Genomic DNA, 18361 nt, shown 5'->3' on the forward strand with positions numbered 1-18361 from the left:
TTGAAATACTACCAATAGACCTGTGAGGATAATAAAAGATGGTGCTTTTTAAGCAGGTCACATGTATAGAGGAATGGAATCTGCCATAAAGTATATATATATATAAAATGAAGTTAAATCCATTTGCAAAATAATTTCATTTGATGAAGCCATTTGACCAAGGTGTAAACATACAAGGCACTGTCTGGTCATCTTTCAGTGTGGGAAACAATAGGCAGCAAATCTCATTAAGAAAAAAAAAACCTCTTCTGGTAAGCAACTCTAGACTATTTAAATATTTGAATTAAATTTCAAAAATACAAATGTTTAAATCAGCATTACAGCATTACAGCATTACAGAGTAAGGTGTCTCAGTGATTATCCAGCCTAATTTCTTTGTTTTACAGAAAGAGCAGCTTCAGTGATTCAACCAAAGTCAGATAAATAAGCAGCAGGTCTGGCATTCAACCTAGATCTTAGGACTCAAGTTCAGTACTTTTACCATAGTGCTTTTCCAGGTGTTGCTGTTGGTGTGTAAAGTAACTTTGGCCACTTACAAAGTCGTTTCACTTAGAGGCTCTGATGAGTCTACTTAATTAATACAATTCATGGTTACTGGTAGCCATCTACCAGTACAGCCTGTCTAATCAAACCTGATCAAAAATCAAGTCCTTGATGACCACCTGTTAATACGTGTGCAGCAACACAGGGAATGTAGAAGTATAAGACATTCTTTATATCCAAATACTTCAAAGCTACTTGAGATTAAGTTAATAGCTGAAACAGGGTCTCAATCACGATGATGAATATGTGGTGCAAATCACAGATGATCCTCGACATACCATGGGGCTATATTCAGAAAAATCCATCATAAGCTGAAATATCAAGTTGAAAATGCATTTAATATACCTAACCTACTGAATGAACATCATAGCTTAGCCTAGCCTACCTTAAATATGCTAAGAATAGTTACATTAGCCTGTAGTTGGGCAAAATCATTTCAAAAAAACACAGGCAACACAGTACACTATAGAATATCTGTTGCTTACCCTCAGGATCACATGGCTGATAGGAGATACTGCTTGCTGCCACTTCCCAGCAAGTGTCAGGAGAGAGTATTGTACCATATATCACTAGCCCAGGAAAAGGTCAAAATTTGAAGTATAGTTTCTACTGAATTTGTATCATTTTTGCAACATCATAGTTGAAAAATCATTAAGTTGAACCATCATAAGTTGGGGACTATCTGTCTTAGTGTCAAAATATTTCAGAAAAGGACACCATCTCTACAAAAAAAAAAATTAAAAATTAGCCAGGTGTGGTAGCACATGCATGTAATTCCTAGCTACTCAGGAGGCTGAGGCAGGATAACTGCTTGAGCCTAGGGGTTCAAGGCTGCAGTGAGCTATGATGGTGCCATTCCACTCCAGCCTAGGTGACAGAGTGAGACTCTGTCTCTAAAAAATAAAAAAATAAAAAAAGGCTCATGATGGCCAGATATTCAAGTAAATGAATGGAGAGTTCCATTTCCAGCCTTGGGGGAATAAAAACTGAAACTAGACCAGTCTTCCCACCGTAAACAACAGTTTCAGAGAGTAGACAGCAGGAAGCCCAGTACTGTGATCAGAGAAAAACAGAGAAATCAATGAGGTGCATTTTGTGATCCCCCATTTCTGTCTGGAGCCACTTACCAGATTCCAGAGTAGAGAGGGGAAATACAGAGCATATGGGTCTCGTGGAGCTGTGGAGACAAAGATCAGAGTTCAAAGAGGCTGCAGCACCAAAATTTGCAGTGCAGAGTATCTGAGAGAAGGGTGCTATGCAGAAAAAGAGGTTCAGAAATCTCAGAGGGGGTCTGTTTGTGTCTTTAGCTCTAAACTAAGCTAAACATTCACAGTGTGAAAGCCCTTGGGCCAGACAAAGAATAATCAGGAAAGTGTCAGCTGAACAACTACCAAATTATCACAGGGCTAGAAGATATTTAAGATGTGAACAAATATAGTGGAGAGAACTCATTCAGCTCCCAGGGAATTCCATGCCTTAAGAATAGGGCTAGACTAGAGCTAGAATGCCCCAGGAGAATCAACCTCTCAGACTGAACCTGAACAGGGAAATAGAAAACACGCATTTTCTGTATTTGGAGAGCTTAACTCTTCTTACTCAGTAATTAACAGTAAACGTAGAGAGAAAATCAGTAAGTCATAGACATCAGCATGATCAACTAACATGACCTAATTAATATTTGTAATACATTACAGCCAGTCACTGCAGAAGGCAAATTATTTTTATGGGTACACTAAGATAAATTGGGTCATAAAACAAGTCTAAATACATTTAAGATAGTTGAAATGAAACACAACATATTTTCTAATCACAACAGAATTAAGTTTAAATATCAATGACAAAAAGTTATCTGGAAAATCTTCACATACTTAAAAATTAAACATTGAACTTTTATAATAATTAGCACAAAGGTCAAAAAAGTACAAGATAACTTAGAAAACATTCTGAACTGAATGAAAATTAAAACATGGATATTAAAATATGTGAGATGCAACTAAATAAATGTTTAAATTTTAGTGTTAAATGCTTATGTATTTAAAAAAAGATTACCTAAAATCAAAGATCTAAGCTTGCATCTTAAGAAGCTAGAATAAGAGTAAATTTAATCCGAAAGTAGACTAAATAATAAAGGTACAAGCAGCAATTAGTGAAACAGAAAAAAATCTAAGAAATTTAGAACTGGTTCTTTGAAAGATAAATAAAATTGACAAAATATTAATTAGACCAATAAAGATAAAAAGAAAGCACAAATTGGCCATAACAGGAATGTCTTATTGATATTAAAATAAGGGAATATTTTAAACAATGTTATGCTAATAAATTAGACAATCTAGATGAAGTTGACAAATTCCTTAAAAGACAAATTGTCAAAACTGACATAAGAAACAGAAAAATTGGCCAGGCGCAGTGGCTCACGCCTGTAATCCCAGCACTTTGGGAGGCCGAGGTGGGTGGATCAAGAGGTCAGGAGATCGAGACCATCCTGGCCAACATGGTGAAACTCCGTCTCTACTAAAAATACAAAAATTAGCTGGGCATGGTGGCACGTGCCTGTAATCCCAGCTACTCGGGAGGCTGAGGCAGGAGAATCACTTGAACCCGGGAGGCAGAGGTTGCAGTGAGCTGAGATTGTGCCACTGCACTCCAGCCTGGCGACAGAGCGAGACTCTTAACTCAAAAAAAAAAAAAAGAAAAAGAAAAATTGGAATACCCCTGTATCTGTTAAAGCTTCTCAGCCTCAAACCCACTCGTTTGATCTGCTTTATGATACTGGAGCTGGGTCCTGCCAACATTTCTGCTGTGTCACATGGCATACTTAAGCTTTATCAGTGGAGGTTATAAAGACACTGCAGGAGGAAGCAGCTTCTCTTCTCTGTCCCAGTATGCTTTTTCCTTCCTGCTTCTGTGGCATGTGGCTACTAGCAAGCAGCATTTGGGACACCCCGTGAAGCACCTGTTCCAGTAGGAGTTGGAACAACCAGTGGCACTTACTCTGCCGGGATTTTCACCAACAATCCTGCAGGTGGTTTCCCAGAGAGTTTCACCAGCACCACAAAGGGTGGCTTCCTAGTGAGTTTCAGCAGCACCTTAGGAGGAGCTTCCCAATGAGTCTGACACATACCCCAGAAGACAGTTTCCCACTTGCCAGCCCCAGCACACAGCATCTCAGCAAACTCTAGGCCATTCCAGGGTCAGGCTATAGCAACACTGTATCATCTGCAGTGAGATCTGAGCCTCAGCCACGTAAGGAGGATCTCTTCCAAGTTTGTTCCCGCTGTGAGTACTCTGCCCTAGCCTAGGAAGTGGCTGGTCTCTACATCTGCTCTTCCTGTATTCTTTGGAGTTCTCTCTACCCCTGAGTTGCTAATCTCATTACTAGTTAATAATTCTTAACATTAGATTGGTCCTGGCATGGTTTCTGTCTCCTGACTGGACCCTGACTGATATAACTGATGAATTCTAAGATTTAAGAACCTCACAAACTTTCAGAGAATAAAGAAGGAGGCAGCATTTCCAAACTGAATTTATGAGGTATCACTCTGCCACCAGACCAGATAAAGACAATAGGAGAAAATAAAACTAGATCAATATTCCACAGGAACACAGACACAAACACTTTTAGCCAAATATAGGCAGACTGAATTCACCAGTACATAAATAGGGTAATAAACCCCACTTGGTCATGACATATCTCACAAATGCAAAGTTGCTTTAATATTTGAAAATCAAACCATGTGATATATCACATTAACAGAATAAAGAAGATAGTATAACTATCTCATTAGATGTAGAAAAAAAGCATTTAACAAATTCAGTACTCATTCATAAGCAAGCAGGAAGTAGAAAAAAAAATCCCTAAAGGGAATCTAAAAAATTAAAAAAAAAGAAAACTCTAGAACTAACTTCACACTTAATGGCGAAAGAAACTCTTCCTAAGATGAGGAACAAGGCTGATACATCTGCTCTTACCACTTCTCAACATTGTACTTGAAGTCCTGGTCAGTGCAATAAGGCAACAAAAGCATCAGAAACACAGCAGAAATACTGAAAAGGAAGAAACAGAATTGTCTGTATTCACAGATGACATAATTATATATGTAGAAAATTCTAAAGAATTTATCCAAAAAAAGCTAAACTAAAAAGTGAATTTCGCAAGGCAGCAGGACTGCAGGTCAATATACAAAAACCAACTGTATTTCTATGTATGAGTAACAAATAATAAACACTATTTACAATAGCATCAAAAACAAACTATTTAAGGATACATTTAATAAAAAACATCTTCAAGATCTGTATGCTGAAAACTACAGAAACTGCTGAGAGAAATTACAGACTTAATACATGAAAAGGTGTCACTGCTCCTCAGCAAATGCCAAAGAACTGAAATCATAGTCTCTCAGACAACAGTGCAATCAAATTAGAACTCAGGATTATGAAACTCACTCAAAACCACACAGTTACACGGAAATTGAACAACCTGCTCCTGAATGACTCCTAGGTAAATAATGTAATTAAGGCAGAAATCAAGAAGTTCTTTGAAACCAATGAGAACAAAGAGAACATACCAGAATCTCAGGGACACAGCTAAAGCAGTGTTAAGAGGGAAATTTATACCACTAAATGCCCACATCAGAAAGTGAGAAAGATCTCAAATTGACACTTTAACATCACAATTAAAAGAGCTAGAGAAGCAAGAACAAACTAATCCAAAAACTAGCAGAAGACAAGAAATAACATCAGAGAAGAATTGAAGGAGATAGAGATACGAAAAGCCCTACAAAAAAATCAATGAATTGAGGAGCTCGTTTTTTGAAAAAATTAACAAAATGGATAGACTACTAGCCAGACTAATAAAGAAGAAAAGAGGGAAGAATCAAATAGACACAATAAAAAATGATAAAGGGGTATCACCACTGACCCCGCAGAAATACAAACTACCATCACAGAATACTATAAACATTTATTTGCACATAAACTGGAAAATCTAGCAGAAATGGATAAATTTCTGGACACATATACCCTCCCAAGACTAAACTAGGAGGAAGTCGAATCCCTGAATAGACCAATAACAAGTTCTGAAATTGAGGCAGTAATTAATAGCCTACCAACAAAAAAAGCCCAGGACAAGATGGATTCACAGCCAAATTCTACCACAGGTATAAAGAAGAGCTGGTATCATTCCTTCTGAAACTATTCCAAACAACTGAAAAGGAGAGACTCCTCCCTAACTCACTGTACGACACATCACCCTGATACCAAAAACTGGGAAAAGACATAACAAAAAAAGAAAATTTCAGGCCAATATCCCTGATGAACATCAACATGAAAATCCTCAATAAAATACTGGCAAACCGAATCCAGCAGCACATCAAAAAATTCATCCACCACGATCAAGTTGGCTTCATCCCTGGGATGCGAGGCTGGTTCAACCTATGCAAATCAATAAACATAATCCATCACATAAACAGAACCAAAGACAAAAACCACATGATAATAGATGCAGAAAAGGACTTTGATAAAATTCAACATCCCTTTATGTTAAAAACTGTCAATAAACTAGGTATTGATGGAACATATCTCAAAATAAGAACAGCTATTTATGACAAACTCACAGCCAATATCATATTGAATGGGAAAAAGCTGGAAGCATTCCCTTTGAAAACCAGTACCAAGGCAAGGATACCCTCTCTCAACACTCCCATTCAACATAGTATCAGAAGTTCTGGCCAGGGCAATCAGGCAAGAGAAAGAAATAAAGGGTATTCAGATAGGAAGAGAGAAAGTCTAATTGTCTCTGTTTGCAGATAACATGATTCTAAATTTAGAAAACCCCATCATCTCAGTGCAAAAACTCCTTAAGCTGATAAGCAACTTCAGCCAAGTCTCAGGATACAAAATAAATGTGGAAAAATCACAAGCATTCCTTTACACCAACAATAGACAAGCAGAGAGCCAGATCATGAATGAACTCTCATTCACAATCGCTACACAGAGAATAAAATACCTATGAATACAGCTAACAAGGGATATGAAGGACCTCTTCAAGGACAACTACAAACCACTGCTCAAGGAAATAAGAGAGGACACAAACAAATGGAAAAACATTCCATCCTCATGGATAGGAAGAATCAATATCATGAAGATGGCCATACTGCCCGAAGTAATTTATAGATTCAATGCTATTCCCATCAAACTACCCTTGACATTTTTCACAGAATTAGAAAAAACTACTTTAAATTTCATATGAAATCAAAGAAGACCCCATATAGCCGAGAAAATCCTAAGCAAAAAGAACAAAGCTGGAAGCATCATGCTAGCTGATGTCAAACTATACCATAAGGCTACAGTAACTGAAACAGCATGGTACTGGTACCAAAACAGACATATAGACCAATGGAACAGAACAGAGACTTCAGAAATAACACCACACATCTACAACCATCTGCTCTTCAACAAACCTGACAAAAACAAGCAGTGGGAAAAGGATCTCCTATTCAATAAATGGTGCTGGGAAAACTGGCTAGCCATATGCAGAAAACTGAAACTGGACCCCTTCCTTACACCTTATAGAAAAATTAACTCAAGATGAATTAAAGACTTAAATGTAAAACACAAACCATAAAAACCCTAGAAGAAAATCTAGGCAATACCACCAAGGACATATGCATGGGCAAAGACTTCATGATGAAAATGCCAAAAGCAATTGCAAAACAGCCAAAATTGACAAACGGGATCTAACTAAACTAAAGAGCTTCTGCACAGCAAAAGAAACTATCATCACAGTGAACAGGCAACCTACAGAATGAGAAAACATTTTTGCAGTCTATCCATCTGACAAAGGTCTAATATCCAGAATTTACAAAGTACTTAACTGTACAAGAAAAAAACAACTCCATCGAAAGGTGGGCAAAGAATATGAACAGACACTACTCAAAAGAAGACATTTACGCACCCGACAAACATGAAAAAAAGCTCAACATCACTAATCATTAGAGAAATGCAAATCAAAACCACGATGAGATACCATCTCATGCCAGTCAGAATGGCAATTATTAAAAAGTCAAGAAAGAACAGATGCAGGTGAGGCTGTGGGGAAATAGAAATGCTTTTACACTGTTGGTGGGAATGTAAATTAGTTCAACCATTGTGGAAGACAGTGTGGTGATTCCTCAAGGATCTAGAACCAGAAATACCATTTGACCCAGCAATCCCATTACTGGGTATACACCCAAAGGAATATAAATCATTCTGCTATAAAGACACATGCACACGTAAGTTTATTGCAGCACCATTTACAACAGCAAAGTTATGGAACCAACCCAAATATCCATCAAACATAGACTGGATAAAGAAAACATGATACATATACACCATGGAATACTATGCAGCCATAAAAAAGAATGAGATCATTTCCTTTGCAGAGACATGGATGAAGATGGAAGCCATCATCCTCAGCAAACTAACACAGGAAGAGAAAACCAAACACTGCATGTTCTCACTCGTAAGCGGGAGCTGAACAATGAGAACACATGGACACAGGGAGGGGAACAACACATACCAGGGCCTGTTGGGGGGTGGGGGTCGAAGGGAGGGAACTTAAAAGGATGGGTCAATAGGTGCAGCAAACCACCATGGCACACGTATACCTATGTAACAAACCTGCACCTTCTGTACATGTATCCTGGAACTTAAAGTAAAATAAAATTTTTAAAAAGGTGTAACTGCTCATGGATTTAAAGGGTCCATATTAGTCAGATATCAGTTCTTTCCAGATTTATCTATAATTTAAGTGCAATCACAATGAAAATTCTATCAGGCTCTTTGTAGAAATAGAGAAAATAATTTTCAAAACTTTTTTTTAAAAAAAAAACGTATCTGGAAGATGCAAAGAGCTCTTAAAACTCAATGGAAAAGACAACAGAATTTTTTAGATGAGCAAAAGATTTGAATAGATATTACATAAAACAAAGTATGTAAATGTCCATTAAGTCCATGACATCTGCTCAATAGCTTTAGTCGTCAGAGAAATGTACATACTATACACCCACAATTAAGGGTTAAAATTAAAAAGAATGACAACATGAAGCACTGACAAGAATGCAGAGTAACTGGAACTTTTAAACACTGTTGATGGAAGTGTAAAACTATACAATCATTTTGGAAAACAGTTTGATAGTTTCTTACAAAGTTAAACATATAATTAACATAAGACCCAGGAATTTCACTCCTCAGTATTCATCCAGAAGAAATAAAAAGATATTTGACACAAAGATTGTAAATGTAGACAGTTTTAACTGTAGTATCAGAAACTGGTGGGGAGGAAACAAATTGTGATATATTCATACAATGGAAAACTCTTCAGAAATAAGAAGGAACAAACCAATGAATCACACAACATGGACAAATCTCAAATCATTATGCTGACGGAAAGAAACCATTCATAAGAATACATAGTACATGATGCCACTTTCATGATGTTCTGGAACAAAGAAAACTAACCTGTAGTGATAGAATTCATATCAATGGCTGCCAACAATTGGGAGTGAAAGGAGCTGACTGAGCAGGTATACAAGAGAACTTTCTGGGGTGATGGAAATATTCTGAAGCTTGACTGGAGTGTTGGTTACATGGGTATATCCATTTATCAAAACTCATTGAATTGTATATTTAAAGTAGCAACATTTTATTGTAATTAAATTATGCCTCTATAATGTTAGTTTTAAAAAATATTAGATACATCAGCTGGAAATCACTTGGTTTTAATGAAAAATTTTCTCTGTAATCTTATTTATTCTAGTACTTATCTTCTTGTCTTTAAAAGCAATGCAAAACTTCACTGTAGCTAAGCCTATGTTAGACTCTTAAAAATTCCTAAATAGTAGAATTAGTTCAATGAGTAATTCTTATAAATAATTCTGATTTACTTTACCTACATGAATAACTGATTTGCTACTTAGAGCCACATTAATGCTTAGTATAAATCATACAACATGATGAACATGCTCACGTATATTTAAATATAAACATATTTGGACTTTAAAAAGTAAGTATATCTTAGGAGATGATCCAATTCTGGGAGTTAGCAAATGGCTAAGTGCTCCCCTCCTTCCACACATAAGGAGAGAAAAGCATTCATCAGCTGTGTGAGTCTGTTACCAGTGCCACACGTGAGGACAGACCACAGCACAGTGAGATGAGGCTGAGGAAACGGCTACAACAGCATTGGCTAGATCAGGTTTTCTTCCTTCTTCCAGCCACCTGGAAAAACGTTCACAGAGAGTTATAGTGGTTACAAGACCAAAACTTCGAATCAAAAAAAATAAATAATGCAAATAACCCAATTAATATGCTAATATCTATTACTGCAGAAATAGTGTTAGAGGTAGTTTATTAAAGAGGCATTTTTTAAATCATCCCACTCATCATATCCTGCATTTCAAAAGTATCATCTTAAAAAGGAAAATAAAAAAATACTTTTTAGAGCATAAAGCCTAACAGGTTGAAGTGGTTTTCAAAAAGCTACTTCCAGTGTTCTTCAGCTTTCTATTATGGCAGCATCATCTTGTGATGAAGACATTGGTTCACTTGGACACACGGTCAGCATGCATAAATACATCTCAGCGATGATCAAGTTACTGCCATCCACAGGACCGCTTGCAAATAAGATGAAGAGAGCCACCTCAGTGTTAGCAGCAAGGCTTCGAGGTCTGTACTACTCAAACCACTCCTAAGGGTATGACCAATGCACGGTTTGAATGTTAGGGAACACACCAGGTAATGTTAAAGATTCACCAGTTTTCCCCTTGGAATTAATTCTAATAAAATCTTCCACAGGATAAATTAAAAATAAATTTCTCTCCCCTTTTACTCTTCATTATTTTTAGCCTCGAAAGCCTCATATACTGTTCCAATGAAACAAGAATTGGCTCTGAACCAAAACCAAAAAGAAGGGAAGAAAATCCAGAGTATTCTATGACGCCCTGTAGGTACTAGCGTGTGGCTTCCACATGAAAGTTGTCAAACTGTGCAAATTCAAAGGAGTGAGTTCCAATTGCAGCCCAGCCATTCTTTGGAAAATTCACAGGGATGTCTGTCCACAGAGACTTGTCATTCAGCATGCCAGAGGAGAAATGACCCTAGAGTAGAAAGAAACACATTCCTTGAAACCATATGAAAATGGTCCTCTGAAGTCTGTTTCTTGATCATGTATGGCCCACTACTTAGTGGAGCAAATGTACTACTCACTCAAGACTTAACCACAGCAAAACACAATTCCACAAGTTTGAGCAAAAGTTTAAAATACAGAAAAAAACTCTAGGAAGAAATTCTTATCTACCTACTTAAATTGTTCCCAACGTACAAGGAATACCTCAGTATTTCCTGTGCTCCACCAAAATTTAAAACCAACAAAATGCAAAACTTTCAATGCATTATTATAAAGTTTTGGAAAAAAGCTCATTAAAATTTAAAAAATGCTATTTATAAGTAGTCACATGTACAAGTGGTGTGGCTAACAGCCACCAGCTCTTCAGACATGACTGCTGGAGTCAAAACATCTGCTTCTACCTCATTGCTTCTTTAAGGTTTTCAGTAAGGAGCCTCTGCCCAGCCAGAAGAAAAATAATTAACCTTAGTTTTTGTGTTTTGTTGCCATGAATAGAATATCACTTCAAAGCCATATGAAGCTCCTACCCTTAAGCTGGAAAAACAGTAACCATCAGTTAAAGTGATGATGGAGTAGGGTGCAGCGGGTGGAAGAAGGGAGGCATCTATAAGGTGTGACTTACTGGTCACTGAGTGAAGGAAAAAATTACACCTTCCTCAGAACGTTGCCATTCTACTTAGCTCAGTGCCTGGCACATGGTAAACAATAAATCTCAGCTCTTATTATCTTTATGATAGTACATTTATGAGCACATATTCACAGCATACTAACTACAGCCAATCACATAAAACTAGCTACTCTCAAAAGGTAAAGAGCTCAAAACTCAAAGCACTGGGCCAAGAACCAGAATAAATCTGCTTTTAAGTCTTGGAAGTATAATGTAATGGGCCTTAATTTAGTTCTTTTATTTTATGCATGGAAACACTGAGGCTTAATAGATTAAAGCTCAAAGTCACAGGTTTTTACTCCCAGTCACCTAGCTCCAAATTCAGAGCCACATTCCTATTACTACAGACTTGCACAGCTATCTTCAGCTCTAGAAGTGCTTACTGAACATCTGCTGCTGCCATCAAACAGTCAATATTAACACTGAGCCAAGGGACTCAAATCACAGATCACGTTAAGCACAAAACCTGTCTAACAGGACCTCATCTCTCCTGACTCCCCAGGCTTCAGCCACCCCAGCCTCCAGGCTGCTCTTCACACAATATCAGCTACACCTGCCTTTTGCACCAGCCACTTGGTCTGCTCAAATTGTTATTCCCAGCATTCAGGTCTGCACTCAAGTACCACCCACTCAGTGAGGTCTTTCCTCACCTCCCTGGTTAGAGAATCAGGGTAACAGAGCTACTTTATCTCATGACTCTATTTTTTCTTCATAATCATTTAGAAACTTATTTACAAGTTTATTGACTCAGGATAGGGCTCAGCAAACTATGACCTACATGCCAACCACCCTTTTTTTAATAAATAAAATCTTACTGAAACACAGCCACATCCATTCATCTACCTATTGTCTATGGCTTTTTTTCTCATTACAATAGCCAAACTGGGTAGTAGCAGCAGAGACCACATGGCCCACAAACTCTAAAATATTTACTATCTGGCCCTTTACAGAAAAAGTTGCCAACCCCTGTCCTAGAAGAATACATGTTCTAAGAGAGCAGGAATCTTGTCTGTTTCGTTCGCCACTGTATCCCTAGGACTTAATAAAGTGCATACAGTAGGGGCTTAATAAAAATGTGTTGAATATAAGAATGAAACACATTTAACCCTCAAAACAACCTCACAGAAGTTATCTCCATTTTACAGATAAGGAAATGGATACTCAAAGAGGTGGAATAACTTGCTAGAAGTCTCAGTAGGTGTTAGTGAGGAAATATGAATGCTGGTCTGTCTGGTTCCAAACACTCCTACTCCTAAGAATATTAACTTGACTCATTAAGTGCTTACCACATATCAGGTACGAGATAGAGATATATATATATATATATATATATATATATATATATATATATTTATTTTCTCATTGAATCTTCATAAGAAAAGTGTTCTTCATGATATCATGGATGGGAAAATTGAAGCTGTGCAATATAAAATACTTGCAAGTAGAATATAGTAGACTTCAAAGTCCATTGTGCTACCCGCCATTCAACAGAACTGGGACAAGTCACCTGACAAGTGCTGAGAAGAATTCAACAGGTGGCTGACAGTCAGTGACAAAATCCTCACATTAGCTGTAATTTGGAATATGGGCAATATAGAAGATGGTGTTTTGTTTTTTTCATTTATGCAAAGAAGATTTATATGTCAAATACTGTTTAATGCACTGGGAATTCAAGATGAACAAGAAAGACAAGGTCCCTGCTCTTACGGAGCTTATATTCTAGTAGAAGCAGATGGACAGATATGCACATACACACAAAATGAGAGCTAAAGGATAAGTAGCATGTAAAAATTAAGCCAGGTCAAGGTGACAATGGGTGCCTTACAGACTACTTTAGTGCAGATAGTTACAGAAGACCTTCAGAGTATGTGGAAAAAGCTGAGATTCAAGAGGAAACAGAATGCCCATAGTTGATGAAACACAAAATAACAGGAGTAGGGGAGTGAGGTGGGTGCATGCCAGCAAAGTCCTATCCATCCTAGTAGCAAGACAAGAGTCAATTTTTAAAAGTAATGAATCACATTATATTAAAGACACACCAGAAGAAACAGCTAAAATAGTGAAGAGTGGCTGTATCAGAAGTACAGGACACAGAATGGGGTCAAGAAGAAGGAACACGATGTGAGGCAGGAGGCAGCTGTTTTCAGTAAGTCCTATTGATATTTTAACCAGGTACGCAAAGTACCTGAAGAAAATTAAGAAAATGTTTAAAATCTCATTCATTGATTTCAAAAAAACTCATAAAATTACTAAAACAAACCTAATCAAAGGTTTGCAAAAATAAAACTGAAGGACATAGTGGCAAATCTTAATAAATGGTGAAATATAGCATGCTTTTGTTCCTGTGTTCTCTCATGGGGAAACACACTACTGTTAAAAAAAAAATCTCATATTTTCCTAAATTGATGTATAAATTTAATGTAATACCAGCACCATTTTTCAAGTAACTGCAAGTTTGTTTTTTAAAAGTTAAATCAAATAATATATATAGTGGAATAGCAAAGATAATTTTGAAAAAGAAATAATGAGGAAGTTGCCCTACCAGATATCCATTTATTCATTTACCAAGTATTATTCAGGCTCTTGCTCTGCCTGGCTGTCAGGCACTTTTCTAGGTGCTACAGAGCCAGCAGTGAGGAATATGGAGAAAAGCCTGTCACTAAAGGAGCTATGTGCTAGTGAAGGGAGTAGGAAAACACATAAACAATTAACAGAATATGTGTGATTTCAGCTTGGGATAAAACTTTTGGAGAAAAATAAAGCAACAGAAAGGAGTTAGAGAGTGAGATGGGGCGCTGTTTTCTATCAAGTGGTCAGGTAAGAAAACTCAAGGAAGCAAGGGAGTAACTGTATCATCAAAGCTTTTAGAATGTGAACACCAATTAAAAGTGTGATTTTGGATAATAATAGACAAACATCAATATGGAGAACAGAAAAAAGTTCAGAAACAAGCATGTGCACATGTGCTGATCTGTTACATCAAAAAGGTAGCCTTTAAATCATGGGCAAAAGGATAGTCCATTGTAAGAAATGATGGCTATCCATTTTTTAAAAAATTATATTCAATACTTCCCCTTACAATTCACAAGTAAATTTCTGACGTATTTAAGATTTACACATAAAAATAAATCCTAAACTTTGTTTAGTTTGGGGGAAAAATGTTCCTAACCTTAAGAAACAAGAAAGCCTTATTTAAAACATGAAACATAAAAGCAATGAATAAAAAGTGAAATATTTGACAGTATCAAAATGTAAAACTTATAATCATCAAAAATACCATAAGCAAAATTAGAATACACATGAGGGAAGAGCATAGTTGTGACGTATGTAACAGACAATGGGTTACTATCCAGAATACATATTAAATTCACACAAATTTGCCAGAAAAAGACAACATGATAGAAAAATGAAGAAATAAGTGAACAGGCTACTTCAGAGAAGAGAAAATACAAATAGCCAGTAAACATCAGATGTGCAAGCTCCCTAATTATCAACGAAATACAAATCATATCTATGAGTTCGGAAAAAATCTTCAAATTCAATAATAGTAAATATTATTATAATTGCTATAAAATGGCTACAATTTGGCTAGTGTGGTATAGTTAAATAATCTATGCTACATCCAAACCAAATCTTCAATATACATATTGTTAATGCTAAAAAAAATTTGTGCTGTCATTTTTGGTGGTTGAGAGAACAAATTCCAAAGTTATTGGAATCTGATTTTTAATTTCTACTGCACTCTAAACAAAATTGTGAGAGCTATCTTGGGAGAGACCAGCACATTATACACAAAAAATTTATCTGCACAGCATCCCTTGGAAGCACTGTCGAGAAGTAACTCATGATCACCCAGTGATTCTGAGGAACATTTTTATATTTCTATTATACTAAAATTAATCTGGTATTTTCTCTGACAAAAATATTCATGGAAACCAATTTCTAAAAACTATGCTTATAATTGAAAACCAAATTATTCTTAACCATCAAAAATAAATGTATATGGCTTTGCTTACATCTATAAGCTCCATGTACAGTCTTGGTTCAAGCAAACTTGAAAAAAATAGTTCAATTATTGACTCTATCAACTATGCCTCAGTTTAAAAAACAAAATTAAATTAAAAAAAAAAAATAGTGACCTGATAAAGTCAACTGCTGATGGTTCTCACATAGGTTACCCTCACACACGTAACTATCCTAGGGATGAGTGGCTTCCTGGCACCAAGGCAGATTCCTTGTCTCTCTTCATTATATGTCACACTTTCCCCCTCCTATTTTATAACAGAAAATTCTAGAAAGGCACAACAAAAGAGCATTTTACCTCCAGACTCCAATCAGCAATACTTACCTTAATAGTTAACGTGAGTGTATACCATTTTTTTGCTGTAACTTCAACACGTCCTAAAGCATATATAATCCATCCAGCTGTAACACAAAAATATTATCCTAATAGATATAATTTTGAGATCTCAATCACAGAATCATATAATTCAGTGGGGTTCTCGAGTGGCATCTGTATGTAGTAAAGTCAGCCTCAATAGAGAGCTATGTCCCTTCATTCCCAGATCTACAACTGAGTTAAGCCAAAACATTTTTCATTTAGCCATGCATTTAATAGCATATACTGAGATCCTACTCTGAGCCATATACTATATGTGAGCTCACAACAGAACCAGTGAAATAAACTTAAAAGCCAGTGATAGTACGAGGTGTTAGCATCTGTAGTTCAAGTACACATTTATACATGACTGGATTGAATATGGAAGACAAGAGAGAGAGAATATAAAATTTCCAGCCAGTCTAATTGGTCACATGGTAATACTATTAACTTAGAGGGAGAAAATAATAATTTTTGGAATTAGTGTTATTCGAATGCCTATGAGAACCCCAGGATAAAATTTCAAGTAGGCAGTTTAAAAGAGACAGTAGGGACTGCAGACACAGATTTAAATTCCTAGTTCCAGTTCTGCCACTAACTAGCTTTGAATCATTAGGCAAGTCAATTAACCTCACTGGTTCTATGTTTTCGATTTCAGTATCACTGAGATAACTTCAGATTGGTAATGCTATGAATATGTAACTCTTGTTCTAATATGCTTACTACCTACTTCCTCTTTTTTATTTTATTTATGGAGTCAAAGCAAAGAGCAGCAAACTATAAAAAAGATATTTTTAAATTAAGGTAAGAGGAAAGTCAAGAGACTGAGAATCAAGAAAAGTCACTACCAGTAAGGTCTAGTTTCAAAGGAGTGGTGTGTACCAAAACCAATCTGAAGTAGACACAGTTCAATCTGAACATATTTGAAGCACCTATTCTGGATAAAATATTATCCTACCTAACACAAGGGCTGTAAAGATGACTGAGAAAAGTCAAGCTATTTTCAAGTATTAACTAAATTCAAAAATGAGATTTTTCCATTTTAAGCCGATCAATCCCCCTCCTTATATTTCTATAAGTACAGCAGCAACAGTCTTATACTCTTGCTTTTATTTATGGTGCCTCCTGAGCATTCTCTCCCTACCACCACTACCTCAGATGGTTTTGATACTATCTATGCAAATCCTATCCTCACAGCCCAGTTCAACTCTACAATACCCTTAAAAGCTTTGTACAATTATTTTCCCTTCCACAGAGCTGCCCCCATCTCTAGGAATTAAATAACTTTCTATAATTGTAAACTATTTGGTATTTGCTTACATCCCTTCCCAATTAGATGTCCAAACACCTTGGGTTGAACTCATATCACTCCCACAAATAAGAAGTAGGTGCTCAAAGTAACATAGCCTATAAGTCATACGCTATTAAAAAAAAAAAGAGTCACTTACCTAAATCACCTGTAACCCTGTAAGATCCATTTGCAAAAATCCAGAAGAAAATTCCTCTGGCACTTCTAATCAAAATACCACCTTTATTTACTCTTCCTGCAATGAACACACCTCCTGTGTCAGGGATCTCTATGTAAACATCACACTTTATAGTCAGATTGGTCCTGCAAAATAAAACGGTTGATTAGTACTGTTAAAATATGCCCTTTGTAACACAGTACAGATATGTCATTTCACAGCACATGCTTCCAAACTTCTAATTGAGGTGAGAATGTGATTTGCTAAGTCTGAGCCTGTAGCAGAGATGGACTTCAAGAATCTTTATTGACAACAGTTTTAAATGTTACATGACTTAAGTCATTTCATTGCCTCTTTAAATAATTACTGGACAATAATAGTTATGATTTTTAAGTTTCCTGAGAAAATATTTTTTTCTACAATAAAACAACTTCTCATCTTAAGAATACAATATTTTAAAAAGCCACTATTGTCTATGAACACATTAAAAAGTAAAAAGTTCCACACAATTCTGAGGGAAAATGTTTATTCAAATTTCCATCAACAAAGAGAGGCAATGAAGGCAATGCTAGGAGCCTTTGGGAGAACATAAGCTATTCCAGGGCCAACTTTTACATTTAAATCTAACAAAACTTTAAAACTCCAGAAGAAAAGATCTAAAGTTATTTCTCTGCAAAGACCACAGAGTTGACTCTCTAGGAGGGCTTCTCACACCCGAACTGCAGTGAAATCACCTGGAGGGCTTCTTAAACTCAGTTCACTGGCCCTACCCCACAGCGTGATTCAGTAAATCTGAGGCAGCCCCTTGAATTTGCAGGTCTAACAAGTTCCCAGGTGATGCTGATGCTGTTCGTCCAGGAATGCCACTTTGAGGACTATTTTCCCCTATGAAGTATCTGTCTATAAGGAAGCAATAAAATCCTGGTTCTAGGCTCACTGATCCACAGCAGTCTATCAAAGATGGGAAAAGATTCAGCTGTCCAGGGACTACCAGAGCTTTTACAGTGAGCTCTCCTCCAGGTTTCCTCTTACAAATGCTACCAGGTACAACACTTTCCTTCTGGAATGCTACAACCACCCCAAACCAACATGATCTCTGAAAATATTTCACTTCCTACTCAGTATCTAACTGCAAGTGGGAA

General features: G+C 36.6%; 1 protein-coding gene and 1 long non-coding RNA gene across 4 annotated transcripts in view; both read right to left on the bottom strand.

Moving 5' to 3' along the window:
* Nucleotides 1–246: 246 nt before the first annotated feature.
* Nucleotides 247–6517, bottom strand: LOC134738166 (uncharacterized). Its single transcript, XR_010123778.1, has 2 exons — nt 1671–6517; nt 247–854 (listed from the first exon to the last, which is right to left on the bottom strand). It is a non-coding gene; the product is annotated as an uncharacterized LOC134738166 (long non-coding RNA).
* Nucleotides 6518–8641: 2124 nt separating this feature from the next.
* GALC (galactosylceramidase) overlaps nt 8642–18361 on the bottom strand; it is a 59845-nt gene continuing 50125 nt past the window's right edge. For 2 of the 3 annotated variants that reach the window (XM_054447704.2, XM_054447706.2), the window contains 3 exons: nt 17202–17365; nt 15724–15800; nt 8642–10679 (listed from right to left, as the gene is read on the bottom strand). In XM_054447704.2, the coding sequence (XP_054303679.2) occupies nt 10533–10679; nt 15724–15800; nt 17202–17365 (388 nt within the window). In that variant the 3' untranslated portion in view covers nt 8642–10532. The remainder of the gene's footprint in view (nt 10680–15723; nt 15801–17201; nt 17366–18361) is intronic. The other variant, XR_010123777.1, reaches the window with a different exon arrangement.

The sequence above is a fragment of the Pongo pygmaeus genome, chromosome 15, assembly GCF_028885625.2.
Source record: "Pongo pygmaeus isolate AG05252 chromosome 15, NHGRI_mPonPyg2-v2.0_pri, whole genome shotgun sequence".
NCBI classification, from domain to species: Eukaryota; Metazoa; Chordata; class Mammalia; order Primates; family Hominidae; genus Pongo; species Pongo pygmaeus.